Consider the following 19671-nt stretch of genomic DNA (forward strand, 5'->3'; position numbering starts at 1 on the left):
GAGCCAACATATAATGTCACCAGTTGTCTAAATGTAACAAATCAAAATGCTCAGCTCCACAGCTGAGTATTGTAATCAGTGAATCATTGATAGTGCTTCTCGAAGTTGTTTGTGTGTCACTAGTTGCAGTTGTTGATTTTCTCATTTACTAAACTTGACCATTGAATAATTTTGAGTAGATTAGCTCTTTATGATTAAAATAAATAGCTTGATTATGGTTGTGAGTTGACTGGTATGTTGCTTTTCTCTAGATGAATTAATGGATATTGTACAGTGCCAGGGTGCCTCATTTGTATTTGTAGCGAAGGGCGAGAGCAGTTAACCCACACAGCCTCGAACCCGGGTCTATGGGGTACCAAACTGCAGCTTCAACCGTGACGCCAAAGAGCCAGGCTCATTGGTATGGCAGTCAGAGCGCATACTCAACTGGAGTGCCAGTATTCATATGTTGTCACCCATTCTGCTTGTGAAACAACCAGTATTTATTTGCTATTTGATTACTGCAGTAGCAGGAAATAGCCAGCACTGGTGTATTTTCTTCCTTCTTTTTTTGCTTGTTCTTGTGCTTCAGGTGCCTGGTTTTACACTACCCTGATGTGCCTGTATCTGATGGGTGTGGGTCAGTACCGTCCTTGTTTCTGTCAAAGAATTAACAGGAACTGGCTTTCAGATACTGTCCAGTCAGTTGTATTTGTCACTACCAGCGCCGTGCACTTACCTTGGTGACTGGCTGAATTACTAGAAAAACAGCTTTGGCGTTTAGGCTGCAGTCAAACTCTTGCCGAATTGGGAAGCAGAACTGCATCATTGTTGATTATGCTGCTGCAATGTCTTATTTCAGGGTCTTTTTGCAAACCAGTCCAGCTGGGTTTGATTCTGTACTAAAGCCTGTCACAAGCCCAGGATGTAGGTACAGTTATTATTAATTGAGCTTGCTATTTTACTCAGAAGTTTTAAAATACCCAACTCTGGGACATGTTAAACCACCTACAGCAGGTTTTCACTTACTGAGCTTCTGTTGGTATTCATGATATAATGGTCTCCTTGTATGCGTCAGATAAACAATCATGTTCTTGCCACAGCTCAATAAGCTCATTTTCTGTGTCTGTCCAATGGATTTTGCCTTGGTGCTCACATCTTATATCACTGTATCTTTCTTCCTCAACATCTCTCAGTGCTTCTTGCAAGAAACGGCTACTAGAATGTGTTGCTTAGTGATAGTTTTTCATCAGTTGTTGGATTCCCTTCTCATCAGCTTGGCACAGAACATGATTCTGACCAATCATAAATCACAATATTTTCTGGCCTGCAAGAAACTGACTCACAGCTTGTAAACGCCCACAAGAATAGTTGTCATCAGCACCTAAAAAACCACAAGATCTATGCAGTTGAGGCAATGGACAACGTCATTGTGCATAAACCAAGTTTCAGCAATAATCATATTGGCTATTTGTGTATTGACTATGTATTCTATTCTTTCAAACAGCGGTGTCCCTTCAAAAGGAGTTTTTGTTACATGCACTTCTAAACTTCTGTTTACAAAATCACATGAAAATTGATAGATTGCAATGATTTAATTCCAAAATCTTTGTAGCCATTTAAAAATTACAGTGAAGTAGGTCATATTTAATTTTTTAATATTTGTATGGTTGTCTGCTCATCACACTTCATGTTATAGATTAAACTGATGTTGATAGCATGGACCTGATTCAGCACTGTGACATGAAGAGGAATGTGGTTCTTCTCTGCTCTCAGCTCATTAAAGTGATCAGTTTAATCCATTGCTCTCAGTGCTGTGTGTAGTTTCATTTTATGAGGTTCTTTTGTTTGTTTGCCTTAAACCAAATAATGTGCCTTAACTCATGTCACAAAACTAGATTTTCTGGTAATATACACTGACTGGTCCACCTACCTAATAGCAAGGTGGTTCCCTTTTTGCTCTCAGAACAGCCTAAATTAGTCTGTGCATGGACTCATCAAGGTGTTTAAAGTGTAGCACAGAGATGCTGGCTCATGTCAATTCCCATGTATGTTTCCCATACTTGTTGCAGATTGGCTGGTAGTGGATCTCCACTCCAAATGGCATGTTCCATCTCATACCACAGAAGCTTGATTGGATTGAGGTCTGGTGAGTGGGGACGAGGCTGTGGTAAGCTGACTTCACTGTTATGTTCCCAGAACAATTCCTGAACAAACCTAGCCTTATGGCATGGAGCATTATCATGCTAAAATGATAAAGCCCATTCACAGATGAACACACTGCAGCCATGAAGGGATGCACCCGATTGGCAATGATGTTGAGATATCCTATGGCACTCAAACATTGCTTTACTTTATAAAATGACCCAATGTGTGCCACAATAACACACCCCACACCATTACACTGCCACCACTAGCCTACGTTATTAACATTGCGCAGGATGGATCCATGGATTTGTTTTCACTGCCTTGTATGGTGTTAGTGTAGCAAAGGACTGTTTTTTACTGTGCCTCAGTACAGAGGATGTGGTTACTCACAAAAATAAAAGTGAAAATTATTTAAATACAAGCAAGGTGAGTTGTGCATGAGTAGGTGAGTCAAGCCTGAAGAATAGATCTTCAGTTCACAACAAAAGATGACCAACAACTCCACTGTCCTGACTACCAAGTTCATTTCAACACATTTTTGCCAGAACAAACAAAGGACATAATGTGCAGCTTTTTTGGCAGATTATATCCAAATTCTGTTTGTTTGTATAAAGGTAGATGATACAGAAGTAAATATTTGAGTAACCCAGTCAGACCTGTGTCACTGTGGGTCACTGTGGTTATTTCTGAAGGAAGGACTAAAAGGGCTTAATTCTCTGCGATGTATGTGTGTGAGGTAAGCCTCACTAACCCATAATTTTGTTACATAAGAACATAAGAACATATTATGATTAGAACAGGCCATTTGGCCCAACTAAGCCCATCATTTCTTAATTAAAGAGTATCCAAAACTGCATCAAGTCTAGACTTGAACACAGCAAGGGTCTCTGCCTCAACTACATGACCTGGCAACCTATTCCATGTATTGATAACTCTTTGTGAAAAATAATATTTCCTTATATCAGTGTGGAACTTACTCTTAACTAGTTTCCATTTATGTCCTCTTGTTTTACAGACTGAACTCACCCTAAAAATCTATTATAGATTACCTTATTGAGTCCTTTTATAAATTTAAAAACCTCAATTAAATCACCCCTAAGCCTCCTCTCACTTAGTCTAAATAGGTTAAGTAACTTGAGTCTTTCCTCATAGCTTTTATGTTTCATGCCAGGAACTAATTTAGTTGCCCTTCTTTGAACCTTTTCAAGAACTTCGATTTTTTATAGCGCGGTGCCCAGAACTGCACACAGTGTTCCAAGTGAGGTCTGACTAAGGCATTGTGTAATTTCAATATAACCTCCTTAGATTTAAACTCAATACTTTTGGCTATATATCCCAGCATCCTGTTGGCCTTATTTACTACTACAGCACACTGCCTAGATCCTGTTAAGCTTGGGTCAACTATTACTCCCAAGTCTTTTTCAAATTGAGCACATTCTAGTTTTTTTCCACCCATGAAGTAGTCTTGTCTAAGGTTCTTATTTCCCCACATGCAAGACTTTACATTTATCTAAATTGAATGTCATCTGCCAGGTATCTGCCTACTTTTGGATGCTGTTTAGGTCTTCCTGTATTACCTTAGTTGATTCTATACTATTGGCTAGACCCCCTAGTTTTGTATCATTTGCAAATTTTACTATTTTACTACTAAACTCTGCATCAAGATCATTTATGTATATAAGAAATAGCAAAGGCCCCAACACCGATCCTTGCGGGACTCCACTTCGTACAGGACCCTGCTCTGATACAACTCCTCCCACAGTTACAGTCTGCTTTCTATTAGACAACCAACTTCGAGCTCACTCAGTGATAGCTCCTGTAATTCCTTCATTTTCAATATGAGCCTCTCGTGCGGAACTTGTGTCAAATGCCTTTTGAAAGTCCAAATAGATAATATCATAAGCTTGATTTGAGTCCAAACATGCTGTAGCTTCCTCAAAGAAGTCCAGGAGGTTTGTTAAGCATGACCTCCCTCCGTGAAAACCATTTTGGCTATCATTTAAGACACCATTTTGTTCCAGGAATAATTCCAAATTATCCCTAATGATGGATTCCAGTATTTTGCATGCGATACAAGTTAAGATGACAGGCCTATAATTTCCTGGATCAGTCCGGTCTCCTTTCTTGTAGATAGGTACTACACTGCCATGTTTCCAGTCATCGGGCATTTCTCCAGTTTTAAGGGATTGCTTAATAATAACTGTCAGAGGCTTGTAAACCACCTCTGCTAGTTCTCTGAGAACTCTTGGATATATTCCATCAGGGCCTGCTGCCTTATTTGTTTTAAGTTTTTGAAGTTTATCTAGTACTTCTGCATCATTTAAATCAATTTCCTCTATAAGTCTCTGAGAACTGACTGCACCCGAAAGCATATGCGAAAATACTTCACTAGTGAAACTCTCCACAAAGTAACTGTTTAGTGTATCAGCAATAGCTTTGTTATCGTAAACCATAACTCCATCCTTATTTTTTATACCTCTTATATCAGCCTTAACTATCCTTTTTCGACCGTAATATTGAAAAAAGCCTTTAGAGTTGCTCTTTGCATCTAGTGCAATGTCTTTCAAAACACCTTTTAGCTTCCCTTATTTTTTTCTTAACTGGAGCTCGCACATTGCTGTATTCAATCTTATTACTATCTGAGCTCTCCAACTTGTATTTTCTAAATAATTTTGTTTTTTGTATCAAACTGTCCCGTAACGACTTATTCATCCACTGTGGATGCTTCTTTTTCAGCTTCCCTTTTCTCACTTGCAGAATGAATTTACGCTGTACATCCAGAATAACCGTTTTAAATATGCATCACATTTCTTTCACAGTTTTACCATCTAGAAGAGTTTATATTCCTTGTATAATCACGCATCTTAATAACGTCAGCTCGTCTAAAGTTGAATACTCTAGTATTGGAGAATGCAGGCTTAACTTGCCAAAAAACTTCAAATGTAATTGAACTATGGTCACTTGTTCCGAGTGGTTCCCCTACCTCAATACTGCCGGTTCTATCAGGATTATTACACAGAACCATGGGTTGAGTAACAGACTGTATCAAAAAAACAGTCATTTACAACATCCAAAAACTCTTCCTCACATTTACCTTGACCTGACACAGCTTCCCAATTAATTGAAGGGTAATTGAAGTCCCCCATTACTATTGTCTTACCCTCCTGACATGCTAGTTTAATGTTATCAAAGAGCATACTGTTGACACTGCTGTCTGAGGCTGGTGGCCTATAGCATACTCTAGCATTCAGACCTTTTTCATTTTCCCCCAATATTTTAATCCATATGTCTTCACTAACACCACGGGGCTCCATTCCTGGAATTCCCTGAATATTAAGATTATCCTTTACATAGAGAGCTACGCCTCCTCCTCTTCCATTGATTCTATCTTTTCTTAGCAGCTTGTATCCCTCTACGTTGTACTCATCCCTATCCCCTGCTCCAAGCCATGTCTCTGTGATCCCAAACAACATCATAATTACTATTACTCATAACGGTTTCTAGATCCAAAATTTTATTTTTTATGCTTCTAGCATTTAAACAGAGGAATTTCAGGGTACCATGTGTGCATTTCCTGCCCTTCACACCTGGCCCCAGCTGCTCAGAACCACCTCTTTACAGTGCTGTTCTGACTGATTTACATGCATCATTTCCTCACTACTAATAAAATATTTAGCCATGGTGTGTTCTATTCCGACAGTCTGTCTATCCCTACCCATCTCACTGTATACCCTCCCTGCTCCCCCAGACCATAGTTGAAATAACCCTCTGCTACCCTATGCATATGCTGGCCCAGTGAAGCTGTACCCCTCCGGTTCAGGTGCAACCCGTCCCGCTTGTACAGGTCACCCCTGTTCCAGAAGGAGTCCCAGTGCCCCATGAACCTGTACCCCTCTTTCCTACACCAGGTTTGTACCCACGTGTTAAACCTCCATATAAAGGCTTGCTTCCCTTTGCTTGCACGTGGTACTGGTAGAATTCCAGAGAAGACTACCGTGGAGGTTCTGCTCCTAATCTTCCCTGCTAGCTGAATAAATTTTTCTTGCAGAAGCCCGAACCTACCGTTTTCTGTGTCATTGGCTCCAACATGGACCATGACCACTGGATCCTCCCCCGCTCTGGCCAGGAGCTTATCCGCACTCTCCAGGAGGTCTCCAACCCGGGCACCAGGCAGTCAACAGACCATGCGAGACTCCTTGTCACGCGAACACACTATGCTATCTACCCCTCTAATGAATGAGTCCCCCACTATCACTAACTCCCTTTTCTTGGAGGATGAGGCCGCCTGGGTGCCCTGGGGCTCTTCAGTCCTCCCACTCTCAGGATCGTGGGCCAACTCGTCCTGCAGTGGCACAAAACTGTTGGTCACCGCGATCTCTGGGGATGCCGTCCCTCTTGGAATTGTGCGCCCCTTTCTACGCCTACGCCCTACTGTAACCCGGTTCTCTCGCCCTATCTGGTCTGTATCTTCCCTCCTACCTGGCTTTGGTGAGCACACTATCTCCCTATAGGGCATACTAATCAGTTCTTGGAACTCTAACAATTCAGGATTACTGTGGAGTCCAGCTAGTTGGGCCTCAGGATCAAGAATCTTGTTCTCCAAGTGCTCAACGAGTCAGCAACAGTCGCAGATGAACTCATCCTGGAGATCTCCCTCCAGAAATCCGATCATCCGACAACAATTTTGGCCACATTTTTTTCCCCCTAACTGAACAAACTTTCCCTAAATAAAGATTTACTGCCGAGACAGAATTACCAGCTAAAAGGTGCTAAAAGCACCAAGGTGGTTCAGAACAGTCAAAGGCAGAAATCAAGCACAAGAAATGCCACTTAGCCTAAATACAATAAAACTATGTTTACAGTTCAGCAGATGCGCTAACACAACCAGAATCAGAATATCCTAAAATCTGATGCTGAAGAACAGTAGAAAAAATTAAACAAGCGAACCGGCTAGCTAGCTAAACTACCTGACTAGCTAGCTAACGTGTGCTGCTTAAATATTTAAAGTTTTGCTCCTGAGAGGGCGAAAAACCACAAAAAAACCTCTCATCGGCTAGAGCCGAATTAGCTGCGTTTGCCAGTGAGCTAACTCGTTGGATAACGCTTCAACGGAGGAAAAAAGTGGAAAATTCCCTCTCTGTCCCCTAATGGCAACAAAAGATTCAACTTCAGGAGCAGATCAGACCTACCATATTTAATAGCTAGGTAAATAGCCCCAATTTTCATTTTTATCCTATTGAATGTAATAGCACAGAGACCACTCCACAAACACAGCAAAACACAGCAGGAACTCATCCAGGCTAGAGCAATCGAGCAAGAGCAAGAGCAAGAGCAATCCAGCAAGTGTGTTGAGTAATCGTTAGTTATAAATAGTTAGAATAATAGTTGTTTAATAATAGCTTAGTACAGAAAGTTTCACAGGTGCAATAAGTTGCTGCTGGAATTTCCCAGTACAAAAATTTGTAGTTCTGTGATTTGCCCAGCATGCTTATTGCATGTGCAGGCTGAGACCTACAGCCTAAATCATGGAAAGTGTGAGTCATGAGCCCGTGAGAACTAGGGCACACCACAGGGGCACTGTCCACAAGCAAGTACAAGGCAAGTAAGAGAGAAATTACAATATTCTACATGCCTTGTCAAGGATCATCTGGACAAAATGTATGTGTTGCCTACAATTACTTAAGTGTTCTGATGTTTTGGATTAAATGTATCTTTGCTTGATCTATTTGTCTGGTATGTGTAAGGAAAAACAAGGCGCAGTTACGATCTTCGCAGAAAAGACTTCTTTATTTACAGGAACGGCAGTTGTCAGAAATATGTGAAAACGCACTCTGGGTTCAGCGGAGTCAATCTGACCATGAGGGTCCACTGAAGACATTCTTTATACAGATGCCGCGCTTTGATCGGGATAGACAATAATTAAATAACTATCAATAAGGGTGGGAATACATGTGGTGAAATAACGGGGGTTTGGTAATGAGATTATTTCGTCTTTGATCAGGATAGACAATAGAGTACCGGTGGTGAACTACCGGAGGTCTGGTAATTAGATTGTCTTCCCTAGCAAGAACAATTCTCAATCACCGATCGCTGGTTCCTTTAGAAGTGTCAATTGTCGCAGCAGCTAGCTGCTGCCAAAGTGATAGTTGAAGTCTGTGAGCAGGACTGTGGTTACAATAAGGCCATCTAGACAAATGAATACAGGTATTAGCATACCTTAAGTGAGAGGATCTGTGCTATCTTATGCTGCACTGAGTGAGCTGGTTTAGGGATCTGGACCAAAATCTTACATATGAATATCGTCCACATGATGTCCTTCTTTTCTTTCCATCATTACGTGTCGCTCTGCGTGATACTGGTAATAAATCTCTTCCAGGTCTTTCTACCCAACCCTAGATGTTCAGTGGGACCACTGCAGAAGCTTGCCTGTGTTTGTGACACGTGCTTGACTAATGCATCAAAACAGCCTGTCATCCTTGAGGTGGAAAATCACACATGCAAAACACAACATGCATCCAATCAGAACGTTCAATATTGCCTTCCTTATTGTCCACGGTAGAAAATCAGCTCCCTCCAGTGTAGCTGACCCCTTTAATACATACTTTTGAACTCTAGATAACACAGTGACTTCACCCCTCTACATTTTTACTCATTTTTACTCAGTCAGCTGCCACTTTAGCTGTACCTGTGTCCTCAATTTGTACCACTCTGTCTCTGGAACCATGCTCAGGTGTTTGTCTGGGAGTGAAGGTGATAATCAGTGATCCCATGCTCTTCAACTGCCCTGTAAACTATGCTGTATTTGTACATCCAAAATATCACTGTCTATCTCTAGATCTGTGGTGAAACAGTTGAAACAATGTGGAACAGTTTTCATTACATTGAAAAGAACCTGGAGAGGTATGTGATTTTTCCATGTGGTGATTTTTTGTGTGTATTTCTGGAACCTTTGTACCTTTTTCTCAGCTGGTGTCAATGTTCTGCACCTAAATTCAATGAGAATATCTCTTCCATCCCGCATTCAGTTTGAAAGCACTGTGCTAGTTTAGTATGGCCAGGCTCCAGATGACAGTATATACTCTATTCCTCATCATTTAAAACAACATCAGAGGATTGAATTCATTTCTTAGGTTTCCCTCACTTGCTGTTCCCCACTGTCATTCTGCAGGGTCATGCAGCAGTTTGTGTAAGGGTTCTAGGAATCTATGAGAGTCATTTTGCAGTCTGAGCTAAGATTTGAGCTCTGTCACATGTAGGTGCAAATGTGTAATTTAATGCATCTACCTGGTCCGTCTCTGGATGTTACCCCATGGTATCCATTTTGTATCTGAGGAATGCTGCTTCGCTTTCCAAGAAGACACACTTACCTCTTTTCTGTCAGTCTCTGTAAAACCTCTGCCAGGTTTTCCAGGTGTTCTTTGTTGTTAAGATGTCATTTAAATGGGAGGCATTCTCTATAGCAAACCCCCTACAGTCCTCTGAAAAATAGCTCATACCCAGTTTTGTGAACTTTTCCTCTTCTTTGAGGTTTGCTAATCTTCCATTTTTGTAACTGGACATTGCTCAAAATCTGAGACACAGTTCACTGTTAAGCTGCTGTCGCCACCACATATTCTCACTGAACCAGCAGGTGTCAACACAGGAGCTGCCCATTCTGTGAATTTCACTAATTTAATTGTGTTCCCTCCCTTCAACAGTTCAGCAGCTCTGCTTCAGCTTTTGTTTTGTTGTTTGGTATAGGTTTGGGTTTAAAGAATCTTGGTGTCAATATAAATTTTAAGATCAGAGTTTGTCTTTCAATACTTTTCTGAGTTGAGTTAGAACCTCCTGCACTTAGTTTGATGCCTTCATTTAACTGGTTTATTGCTTCACATCTTAATACCAGATTAATTATCCAGAAGTGAGTGTTTTTGATAGTTATGTGTGATTGACACTGGATTAGGAATGTTTTGTACAACCCATGATGACTCGGTAAATTAGTTTCTGATTATGAGAATGTACTTCTGTTCTTAGGTAGGAAGAATATTAAAGTTTCTTTTTTGATGTTTCAATTACTTGGACTTATTTACTAAATTTTACTGCATTACGCAAAACTTAATTCTTAAAAAACATGTCCGATGCAGATTCCTCATCCCTCTGCAAAATTAATTTGTTTGAGTCAAATGTGATGAAAGTCTAATTCTCAAACATTACATTTTGCGTAATGAGCCTAACCACATAATAATACCCAGCAACAAATGTTGTGATCACGCACAAAATAAATACTTAAACAACAATCAATGAATAAAAAATACTTTAGATATCTTCAAGATACAGCAATGTCCAAAATACATTTTACTGAGGGTCTTCCAGATATTCTTCACAGGCCACGGATTTTCATTAACATTACACTTAATGTCTGCATTGGAACTGCACCTGCAGTTGTGGAGCGCATTTAGAAACAAATGAGCAGAATTAAGCTATTTACTAGAACTCCATTTTCCGGTCTTGCAATACACATTGCGTGATCCATCCAATTGCATGCATCCCTAAAGCGTCTTGTGGTGATGTTGCGGGGGTTTCTTCAATCAAAATGTGCTTTATCAATGCTCGCTCTGTGGCGAACAAGGCGCACGTACTAAATGACTTGTTTACAAAGGAAAATTTGGCTTTCCTGTTTCTGACTGAAACCTGGCAACGGAACATGGAATTTATCCATTTAAATGAACTGTGCCCTATGGATTGTTCATTTATTGGGACTCCACGCCTGTCTGGTCGCGGTGGAGGCCTTGCTGTGGTCTGGAAGAATTGGTTTTCTTGCCAGTTGGTGAGCACGGAACTTTTTACTACTTTTGAATTACAACTGACAAAAGTTGGTCGGCTAAAGCCGTATTATTGTGTTTTAATTTATTGACCCCCTGGTCCAGTGGGTCAGTTTATATCTGAGTTTACTGACTTTCTGACTACTAGTATTAAGCTGGGTAAAGTGTTATTAGTTGGAGATTTTAACCTGCATATCGATGATGCCACAAATTGCGTAGCCACTGATTTTCTTAGTATTACCGAATCTTTTCATTTCAAGCAACATGTTTTAGGCGCCACTCACACGGGTGGTCATACTTTGGATCTTGTTTTTTTCTGGGTCTAGATATTGATGATATCCGTTGTGAGGACCTTTTGATCAGCGATCATAAATGTATTGTGGCGAATCACCTGAAGCCAGCATGTGATTGTTAGTAATGTTATTCTGTATTCCTACCCAGCATGCTTTGTGCTGGGGTTAATAAAGTACTGTTTTGTTCTGTTTTTCATACAAGTTTTCTTAAAAGTTTCTAGATTAACTGCAGTAACTGTAGAAGACAATCTGTTAGACAATTGCCTGTTGTTATTGGTGTGAATTACAACACATTACATGTTCAGAATTATAGTAACCGTCAGCCGGAACCATAGGGTTGAGGGTTGAGTCACTAATGTACCATTAGCAAGGGATTTCTTTCCTGTTATGCTGAGAGAGTGTAGCTTTGTTACATCACTCTCAATAAAGTATGTAACCAATTGAACTGTTCTTAAGCGAATCCACGTTTACCCCACGCCACAGTATTTTTTTTCTCTGTAAAAGCCTTTGTGTCTTAAAAGAACGTTGCGTTCTCGCATCATTACTCAGAGTACGGTTGATCAGTTTTCAGCGCTTATTTGCTGTAATTTTAATACAAATCTTAATGATGTTGAGTTTTTAATGTAGTCTTTTAATGAGCTCCACACTGTTGGACAAAGTGGCACCTTTAAAGGTTAGGACTAGGGCTACCTCAGAGCCATGTAGAGAGAGAGTCGCGTCAACGGAAGTCCAAAATGCTTCATCATCACGTGATTCACGTAGACTTCAGTACACAAGTTCCAGGAACTTCTTGGCGGGCAATTTGAATGCGTAAATACAGAGAGACAGAACTGTGATTTTTTGGTAATTAGTAGTCAATAAATGCATTGATTTACAATATTCATACAGCACACTGACATGTGTATGTAGTTACATCAATGTGTTTTTTAAGTAAAATTCGGTACTATTTGAGGATTAGTGTGAACAGATAGCGTTACCTGCCTTCTTGACATATTTTAGGCTAATGTTACCTCGGTTAAAGAGCGTGTTGCTGTAGTTTATTGCTTTGAATTGTTTTATATTTATTATTATTATTATTATTATGTTCTTAAACTTGTATGGTAGTCAAGAGCAATCATATCCTAATGTTTATTGATATATTTAGAGGGAGGGGAAGGGAAGGAATGTTTCAAAATTTAGATCAGATTAATTTTCTAACATTTCTTTAATTCATGGTGGTTTCTGTAATCCCATGGCAACTGAGGGCCTAAGTAATCTTAATGACTAATGTAATCTCTATGACTTTCAGATAGGACAGAATGAGACAGACAGGTGACTATCAACGATTGTCATGAATTCATTAAATACATCTCAAATAAACTCAGAAACATGAATAGCATGTCAAGCAGTTTGTCTGTGCCCTTTCCTCTGTGTTGTCATTGCATATAGTCGCCACCATGGTTTGCTATGCTGCATGGGGATGCTCCAATCGCTCGGAGAAAGGAGTACGAATGTACGGTTTCCCCACTGACACGGAGAGGAGAAAAAATGGTTGGCTCAGGTCAGCAGGAGCAATCTTGCTATCACTAAAGATTACAAAAAAGTGAGGTAATCATATTAAGGCTGTTCGTGGTTAATATTATGTGTTGCTAACTTTGTATAGCCTAATCTGTTATCTAACGTTCCCTAAATCTACTGATTTAGTGATGGATAATCCACTAACATGCTTTAATGCACACGTTAATTTGATTCAGATGTGCTGATGATGTACAATCTGATTCTTTAAACGTCTTACCCTTTAAAAGTGCATCACAAACGGTCTATTCTGCTGCAACTCTGCTGTGCTGCTAGTGTTTGCTGCTAACTTCCGGGAACTATTGAGAGGCTCCACGATCCGCCATTGCTGTAAAAAAAAAAAAAAAAAAAAAAACGGTCCATTGGAGCGAACGGAGTTGACGTGACTCTCTCTCTACATGGCTCTGGGCTACTTGCAACACTTCTCCGTGCATGGCCGGATCTGGAGGTGGGCAGGGGTGGGCATTGCCCACCCAAATTTTAGCATTGCCCACCAAAATTTTCTGGCCAGAAGCATGTGTAGGCTATATCTGTCAGAGTAGTTACGCTCGTCTGGAATCCTGTAGACGAATCACTTTTTTCTTCAATTGACTTTATTTAAACAGGTTTATACCACGGCTTGGTTAAATACTTGTTGATGATTGGCTGGAGGGGTGTGCATTATTCCCTTCCCCATTATTTCACTTCAGGGTGGTTAACAGCCCCTTGGCCCTGTGGGGCCGCATCACACCACCCTGTCATGGTTTATTTCCATAGAACTGCACCGCCAGTCGTGCTTTATTCCTTACTTAGAAAGTGTCTGGTTATAATTCCAAGGTGTGAATAGTGTCAAAGAACATTAGCTGATGTAGTTCGCTAGAGATTATTGCCTAATATTAGCTTTCTGAGCTAGTCTGCTTTCAATTTAAATTATTTCTTAGCTGGCTAAATTACGTGGAGGACTTCTGATATCCTGCATAGTTACAGTCGAACAGCCAAGCAGCGATTTCTGGTTCCTATTAAACAACTTTCTGCTAATGCAGCGGCAGCTGCTCCAGAATCAAAGGCACTGGGTCCGGCGCCTTCGCATGAAGTGCCGAGTTCAAGTAGTGCATTTTCCGTGCCCACTCCGCATTGACACATGATGTTCATAGTTCATGTATATATAGTTAGTTCATAATTACTTCAGGTAGCCTGGTATTTACAGTTTTTCTCAATTGCTCTGGCTAATGATATTTAATATTTTCAAAACAACAAGTGCAAAACTCACTTTTTGAAGGTTAAGCCAAAGTAATTGAGAAAAATTGTAATAACACATCGACATTCCAACATTTTTTCTATGTAAATGATTGGCTGTAGCAGATGACCTATCATCAACAAATATTGGCAGACAAGCCATATTCACTCACACCCTCAGTAGGATGCAACATGAAGCGGGATTTGAACCAGAAACCATTCAATTCCCTATCTGAGATACTGCCACCCCTTATATCTTACATTTCTGTCACGTTATAGGCTGTTGGTAGCCTATAGGCTGTACTATGCATTTTTTGATATGCTGTAAAAAGAAAATTATGCATTGGTGAATACAAATTGCCCATATTGAAACTTGGGGAAATCTAGAACCGGGCCTGTCTCCGTGGATGACGGATGTTGTCCACTGCCTGAGACGGAAGTGTCGCTAGACTGAACGACTATGGAAAGCCACTGGGCTAGAAGTGCATCGCCTATACCTTAAAGATCTCCGATATTCTTTTAATGCATTAGTGAAGGAAGCCTGGACTGCTTATTTACTAACATTATTTCTTCTTCAAAAAGAAATCCTAAGATTTTATTTGACACTATTAATAACATTGTTTCACCGCCCCTTTCTACACTACCGTGTTTTTCTGTCAACGATTGTAATAAGTTCCTTACTTTCTTTGTTGACAAGGTAATGGCTGTTAGGTCCAGTATTCATCCTGTGACTTGCCCGTCTAGCTCTAGTCCCCCTCTATCTCCTACTGTTCTGGACTCTTTCCAACCTGTCAGCTTCCAAGATATGATGGATTTGATTAGGAAAATGAAGCCATCTTCTAGCTCTCTGGATGTAATACCATCCTCTCTATTTTTAAAAGTTTTACCAATTATTGGCCCCGCTGTATTAGCTATTTTTAATTCATCATTGTCTACAGGATGTGTCCCTTCTTATTTTAAGCATGCCACTATCCAGCCCATAGTAAAGAAACCTAACTTAGATCCTGCTCTGCCCAAGAACTATAGGCCTTTATCAAAACTCCCATTTTTGTCCAAAATATTAGAGAAGGTTGTGGCCAATCAACTCTCTACTGCGTTGGAGTGGCACAATATTTATGATAGGTTCCAGTCTGGGTTTCAGAAACGGCATTCTACTGAAACTGCTATTCTGAGGGTTTCAAATGATATTTTAATGTCCTCTGATGCAGGCGATTGCTCTGTGTTAGTACTACTCGACCTCAGAGTAGACCATCATATCCTGATTAAGAGGTTACGTGACTGGGTAGGCATATCTGGCACAGCATTAGACTGGGTTACATCCTATCTCACTGATAGAAGTTTCACCAGAGATTTTGTGTCTGATTCCTCTCCATTGTCTTGTGGTGTCCTGGAGGGCTCGGTTCTGGGGCCCCTGTTACTCTCTTTATATTTGCTGCCCTTGGGACAGATTATAAATAGAATAAATATTGAATATCATTTATTTGCAGATGATATCCAACTCTACTTTTCATTCAGACCTAGTGAGGCTTATAGGTTATCTAGGCTTCTGGACTGTCTTAACGCTATTAGGGACTGGACGGTGAAAGATTTCTTACAGCTCAATGCTGATAAGATGGAGGTTCTGATTGTTGCTGCAGAAAAGGTTGCCCCTATGATCAAGCGAGGTATTGGGCCTTTTTCCTCTGCCACCCACTCCAACCTGCGTAATTTAGGGGTTATATTTGATCAGTCCTCGTCATTCAATATCCATGTTAAGCAGCTGACCAGATCTTGTTTTTTCCACTTAAGAAATATTAGTAAACTGAGATCTGTAGTTTCAAATTCAGAGCTAGAGATGCTTATTCATGCCTTTATCTCATCTCGTATTGACTATTGTAACGCACTTTTCTCTTCGCTTAGTATGTCTGCTCTTGATCATCTGCAGGCAATTCAGGATGCTGCTGCAAGACTACATACTAGGTCAGATAGGCAGTCTCAAATCACCCCTATACTTATATCTCTTTACTGGCTTCCTGTGAAATATAGGATCCAGTTTAAAATTCTCACCCTTATTTACAGAGCACTGCACATTCAGGCTCCTGCTTATGTGGCTGACCTACTTCGCCCTCACTCATCAGCTCGCTCTCTTAGGTCTAATAAGCTAAATTTACTGTCTGTCCCATGCACCCGCCTAAAGACCCATGACGATCGAGCTTTTGAGGCCGTTGCACCTAAACTGTGGAATGCTATGCCCACACCCTTAAGGTCTGCTGATTCTTTTAAAAGGCAGCTTAAGACACATCTGTTTAGACAGGCATTTGGGTAATCTGTATGCACCAGGTCTGCATTTTATGTATTTATGTATTTATTGTGTATTGTGTATTTTTTATTATGTACTGTGTATGTATGTAGTGGCTCGGGTGGTCATTTCATCTTCTGTTTTCTCTCTTTTATGTTGTACAATGCTCATGTAAAGCACTTTGTGACTTATGTATGTGAAAAGCACTATACAAATACATTTTACTTCTCCTGTTCCATCCCACTCTAGAAAAAGAGAGCATCAGTGATTGTTTACAGCTTTAATTGTGCATTCGAACTACAGATCAGTTTCAGCTATTCTGCTGTACTACAAAACACAGGCCACATCAGAGGAAAATGTCCTAAAACTTAAACATTTTGTTCAGTAAAGTCACTGTTCATACATCTCTGTAAACTTAAGCATATTCACATTGCAGTGCCTTCAGCCTGTCTTCAGTCCTTTGAAAAAACACAATATATCTGCTTCATTATTATTTGGTGCCTTGTCAACATACATCCAATGGTAGTCATCGGTCATTGGTATCACCCGAAACAGTTCATTGTTGCTGATTATGCTGCGTTTAATGACAGCTGTCATTTTCTCCCACAATTCCAACAATAACCATCTCCCAGTCAACAGAGAGGATTTGGTCACACCCACTACTTTGATTTCTCCTCTTAGTTCTAACAGTATTTAAAAGGTAGATGAAAAAATGACAATACATCTACTTTCACATACTATTAAGAACAGTTGAATGGAGTGACCACTGGTCAGTTCAGGGCGTTGCATAACGTTATTCTCGGTTCAGTTATATATGGCAGGCAAAAACATCTTTTTTCGGGTACACAAAAGGACAGTCAGTACCACTATAGTCACGTAGCCCATGCAAGCGGTTTCTACAAGAACATAATTAACCAATCGTGTAGTCTGACGAGTCCTAAATTTACATCGTGGCTCTGTATTGGTCAAAAGACGAAAAGTAAACAGTCTTCTTGACAGCCAAAACCCCTACAGGAGCCAGACGAATATGCATTCATCGATTGGTCAAACACAAATTCAGTAAAGCTTGACTTTTATTTGATTGGCTCACGGACTATTCCCCACCCTTATTTCTTTGCTTCAAGAATGTTAGCATATAGTCACACTTAGAACGCGAAAGGAGCGGTAGGGGCTTGGTGCGAGTGGGTGGAGTGTCTTCGTTACATTACGCATTGCTCCTGTACATTTATTGTTTAATATGTCTTGCCAAAAATTAAGCAGTCTAGGCCGAGCATTGTGGCAAAAAAGCAGTAAAACGCCCTGTCCCTCCAGAACTGTAAAGATGCAAGCCTTTGCGTGTGGCAGCGTGGCTTCCGGCATCGTGGACGGTCAGGGGAAATGTTACGTAAATGGAGCGAATTGTGGATCTAATCCGGGTGCTACAGACTCGGCGACTTCTGCGTCTCTATCTCCATCATCATCATCCCCAGCTCACAGACGCCAGGTAGTGGGAAAAAAGCGCAGCGAGGAGTCGCCTTCTGTGTCCGGAAGGTCCTACTCTTCCAACGCTCCCAGATTTGACCCCAAGACCTACTTGTGGGCACGGTACAACGAAATGAAGCGACTCGTGCATGGTATGTTGGTCGAATAAGATAGAATATGCTGAATGTAGTTAAAGATATATTTTAATGCATATTGACTGTGATACATCTACTGTAAACGCGGTCCCTTTGGTAGCCTGCAGACATGCAGAAGTGCACGGTGTGTTAAATCGGTTAGTTAAATTCTGCACCATTCAGCAGGTCTCCAGAATGTAATTAAGTCTTTGGTCTGACTCAAACAAAGGATGGTCTTATTTTGTCTGATTTAGCCATAAGACCCAAATGCCTTCTAATTCGCATACTGGCAAATATAATGACAATTTGATTGTAAGGATACTTATTGCAAGCAAATACCCTTGCTTTCTCTCCACCGTTTCATGTTTCTTGGGTTTGAAATTTATATTCTGTACTAACTAGATATGAAGGTGGTCCTCTCTGAAATGCATAAAATCAGAATGGACAAATATTGCGCTCACAGTTCTCAAGTTGTCAAGACCAATTAGTTACGTAGGCTAGTGTGAATTAAGTTGCATTCGCCGAAGGTCTTAGTCTTATCGGTTTATTGTATGATTGGGATCAAGGACCTACACTGATCGGTTTAACCTGAAACGACTGTAAGTGGGGTCAGGACATATGAGTGAATTTGCCAGAGGGGCAACATAAGCCTCTCGTTACCCAGGCAGATGTTTAAGAGATGAATGTTTTGGTGAAATGTTCCATACTGCGAGTCGGAACAGCATAGCAAGGTCACAAGCAGCATCAAATGTCTGTTGCTGTCCCATGGATGTGTTATTGTTTGCTACGTTTTGGCAGGGAAGCAATGTGTGTAGAGAGGACAGACATAAGCAGTTAATGCAACCTTACTGTGTTTGGATTGCCTGTTCGTTTTAGTCAGATTTTCCTGTTTGACAGCTTATACCCAGCTGTGCTGCTGACGTGGCAAAGGCTTGGAACAGTGTGTCAGCTGTGGAATTCCAGGTATAAGCAGATTTACGGACAGACTCTAGACCCTGTTGTAATGGGAAAACAACCCACAGCCTCCATCTAATATGCAACTGCTTTGCAGAATACTGCTGCGCCTCTATCCCCGATCAACAAAAAGTCTGTAATGGTACCTTTGCAATGCCGCACCCCCTTGGATACTATACCATGTACAACAAGTTGTCGTAACCCTATGTTTCAGCAAAATAATATGAGAATATCTGTTTGCTTGAGTGAACTTCTTCAGGAAGTTCTTCAGGAAGAATTACATAGTTTTTTTTAAACCATTTAATTTTGATATTTCTAAAAAAAAAATCAGCTAATTGCTTCAAAACTCACATTCATGTCCAGGCTTGGGGAGTGACGGAATACATGTAACAGTGTTTCATAATTAGGATACAAAAAAGGTAACCGCGATGATATTATTTCTCTATAATGAGTTGAAAAATAATTAAAACTGGTTTAATGCGGCTACATGTAGCCTACCTGTTCATGCTGCTTCAGATGCCATTATTGTATAGCCTACAGAATTATGTGAATTAAAATATAAAATATTAAAATGTTAAATGTAAAAATGTTAAAAAGTAAAATATTTGTAAGTTTGCAGCCTTCCCGCGAATTTTGCAGAAAAATAAACAAGTTGTTCACGTGCAAACGTTTTGGGTTGGCTTTTGTGTTGCGCGGGGGTCGGAGGGCAGCGCCTGGGGGGAGGCGGTAAACCGCTAAATCGCAGTAATTTGTTGCTTTAGAAGAAAAAAATCATTACCGTCACAGCCCTAATACTCAAACAGAATGCTGTTCAGTAGTAGGCTGTAGAGAATTTGATACCGAAAACAGCGTGC

The 19671-nt window shown here is 40.5% G+C and overlaps 1 protein-coding gene across 2 annotated transcripts in view; it reads left to right on the forward strand.

The window, feature by feature from the left end:
* Positions 1–17425: 17425 nt before the first annotated feature.
* nt5dc2 (5'-nucleotidase domain containing 2) overlaps positions 17426–19671 on the forward strand; it is a 29513-nt gene continuing 27267 nt past the window's right edge. For both annotated transcript variants that reach the window (XM_036533114.1, XM_036533116.1), the window contains exon 1: positions 17426–17881. In XM_036533114.1, the coding sequence (XP_036389007.1) occupies positions 17506–17881 (376 nt within the window). In that variant the 5' untranslated portion in view covers positions 17426–17505. The remainder of the gene's footprint in view (positions 17882–19671) is intronic.

This window comes from Megalops cyprinoides, chromosome 7, assembly GCF_013368585.1.
Source record: "Megalops cyprinoides isolate fMegCyp1 chromosome 7, fMegCyp1.pri, whole genome shotgun sequence".
In the NCBI taxonomy this organism is placed as follows: Eukaryota; Metazoa; Chordata; class Actinopteri; order Elopiformes; family Megalopidae; genus Megalops; species Megalops cyprinoides.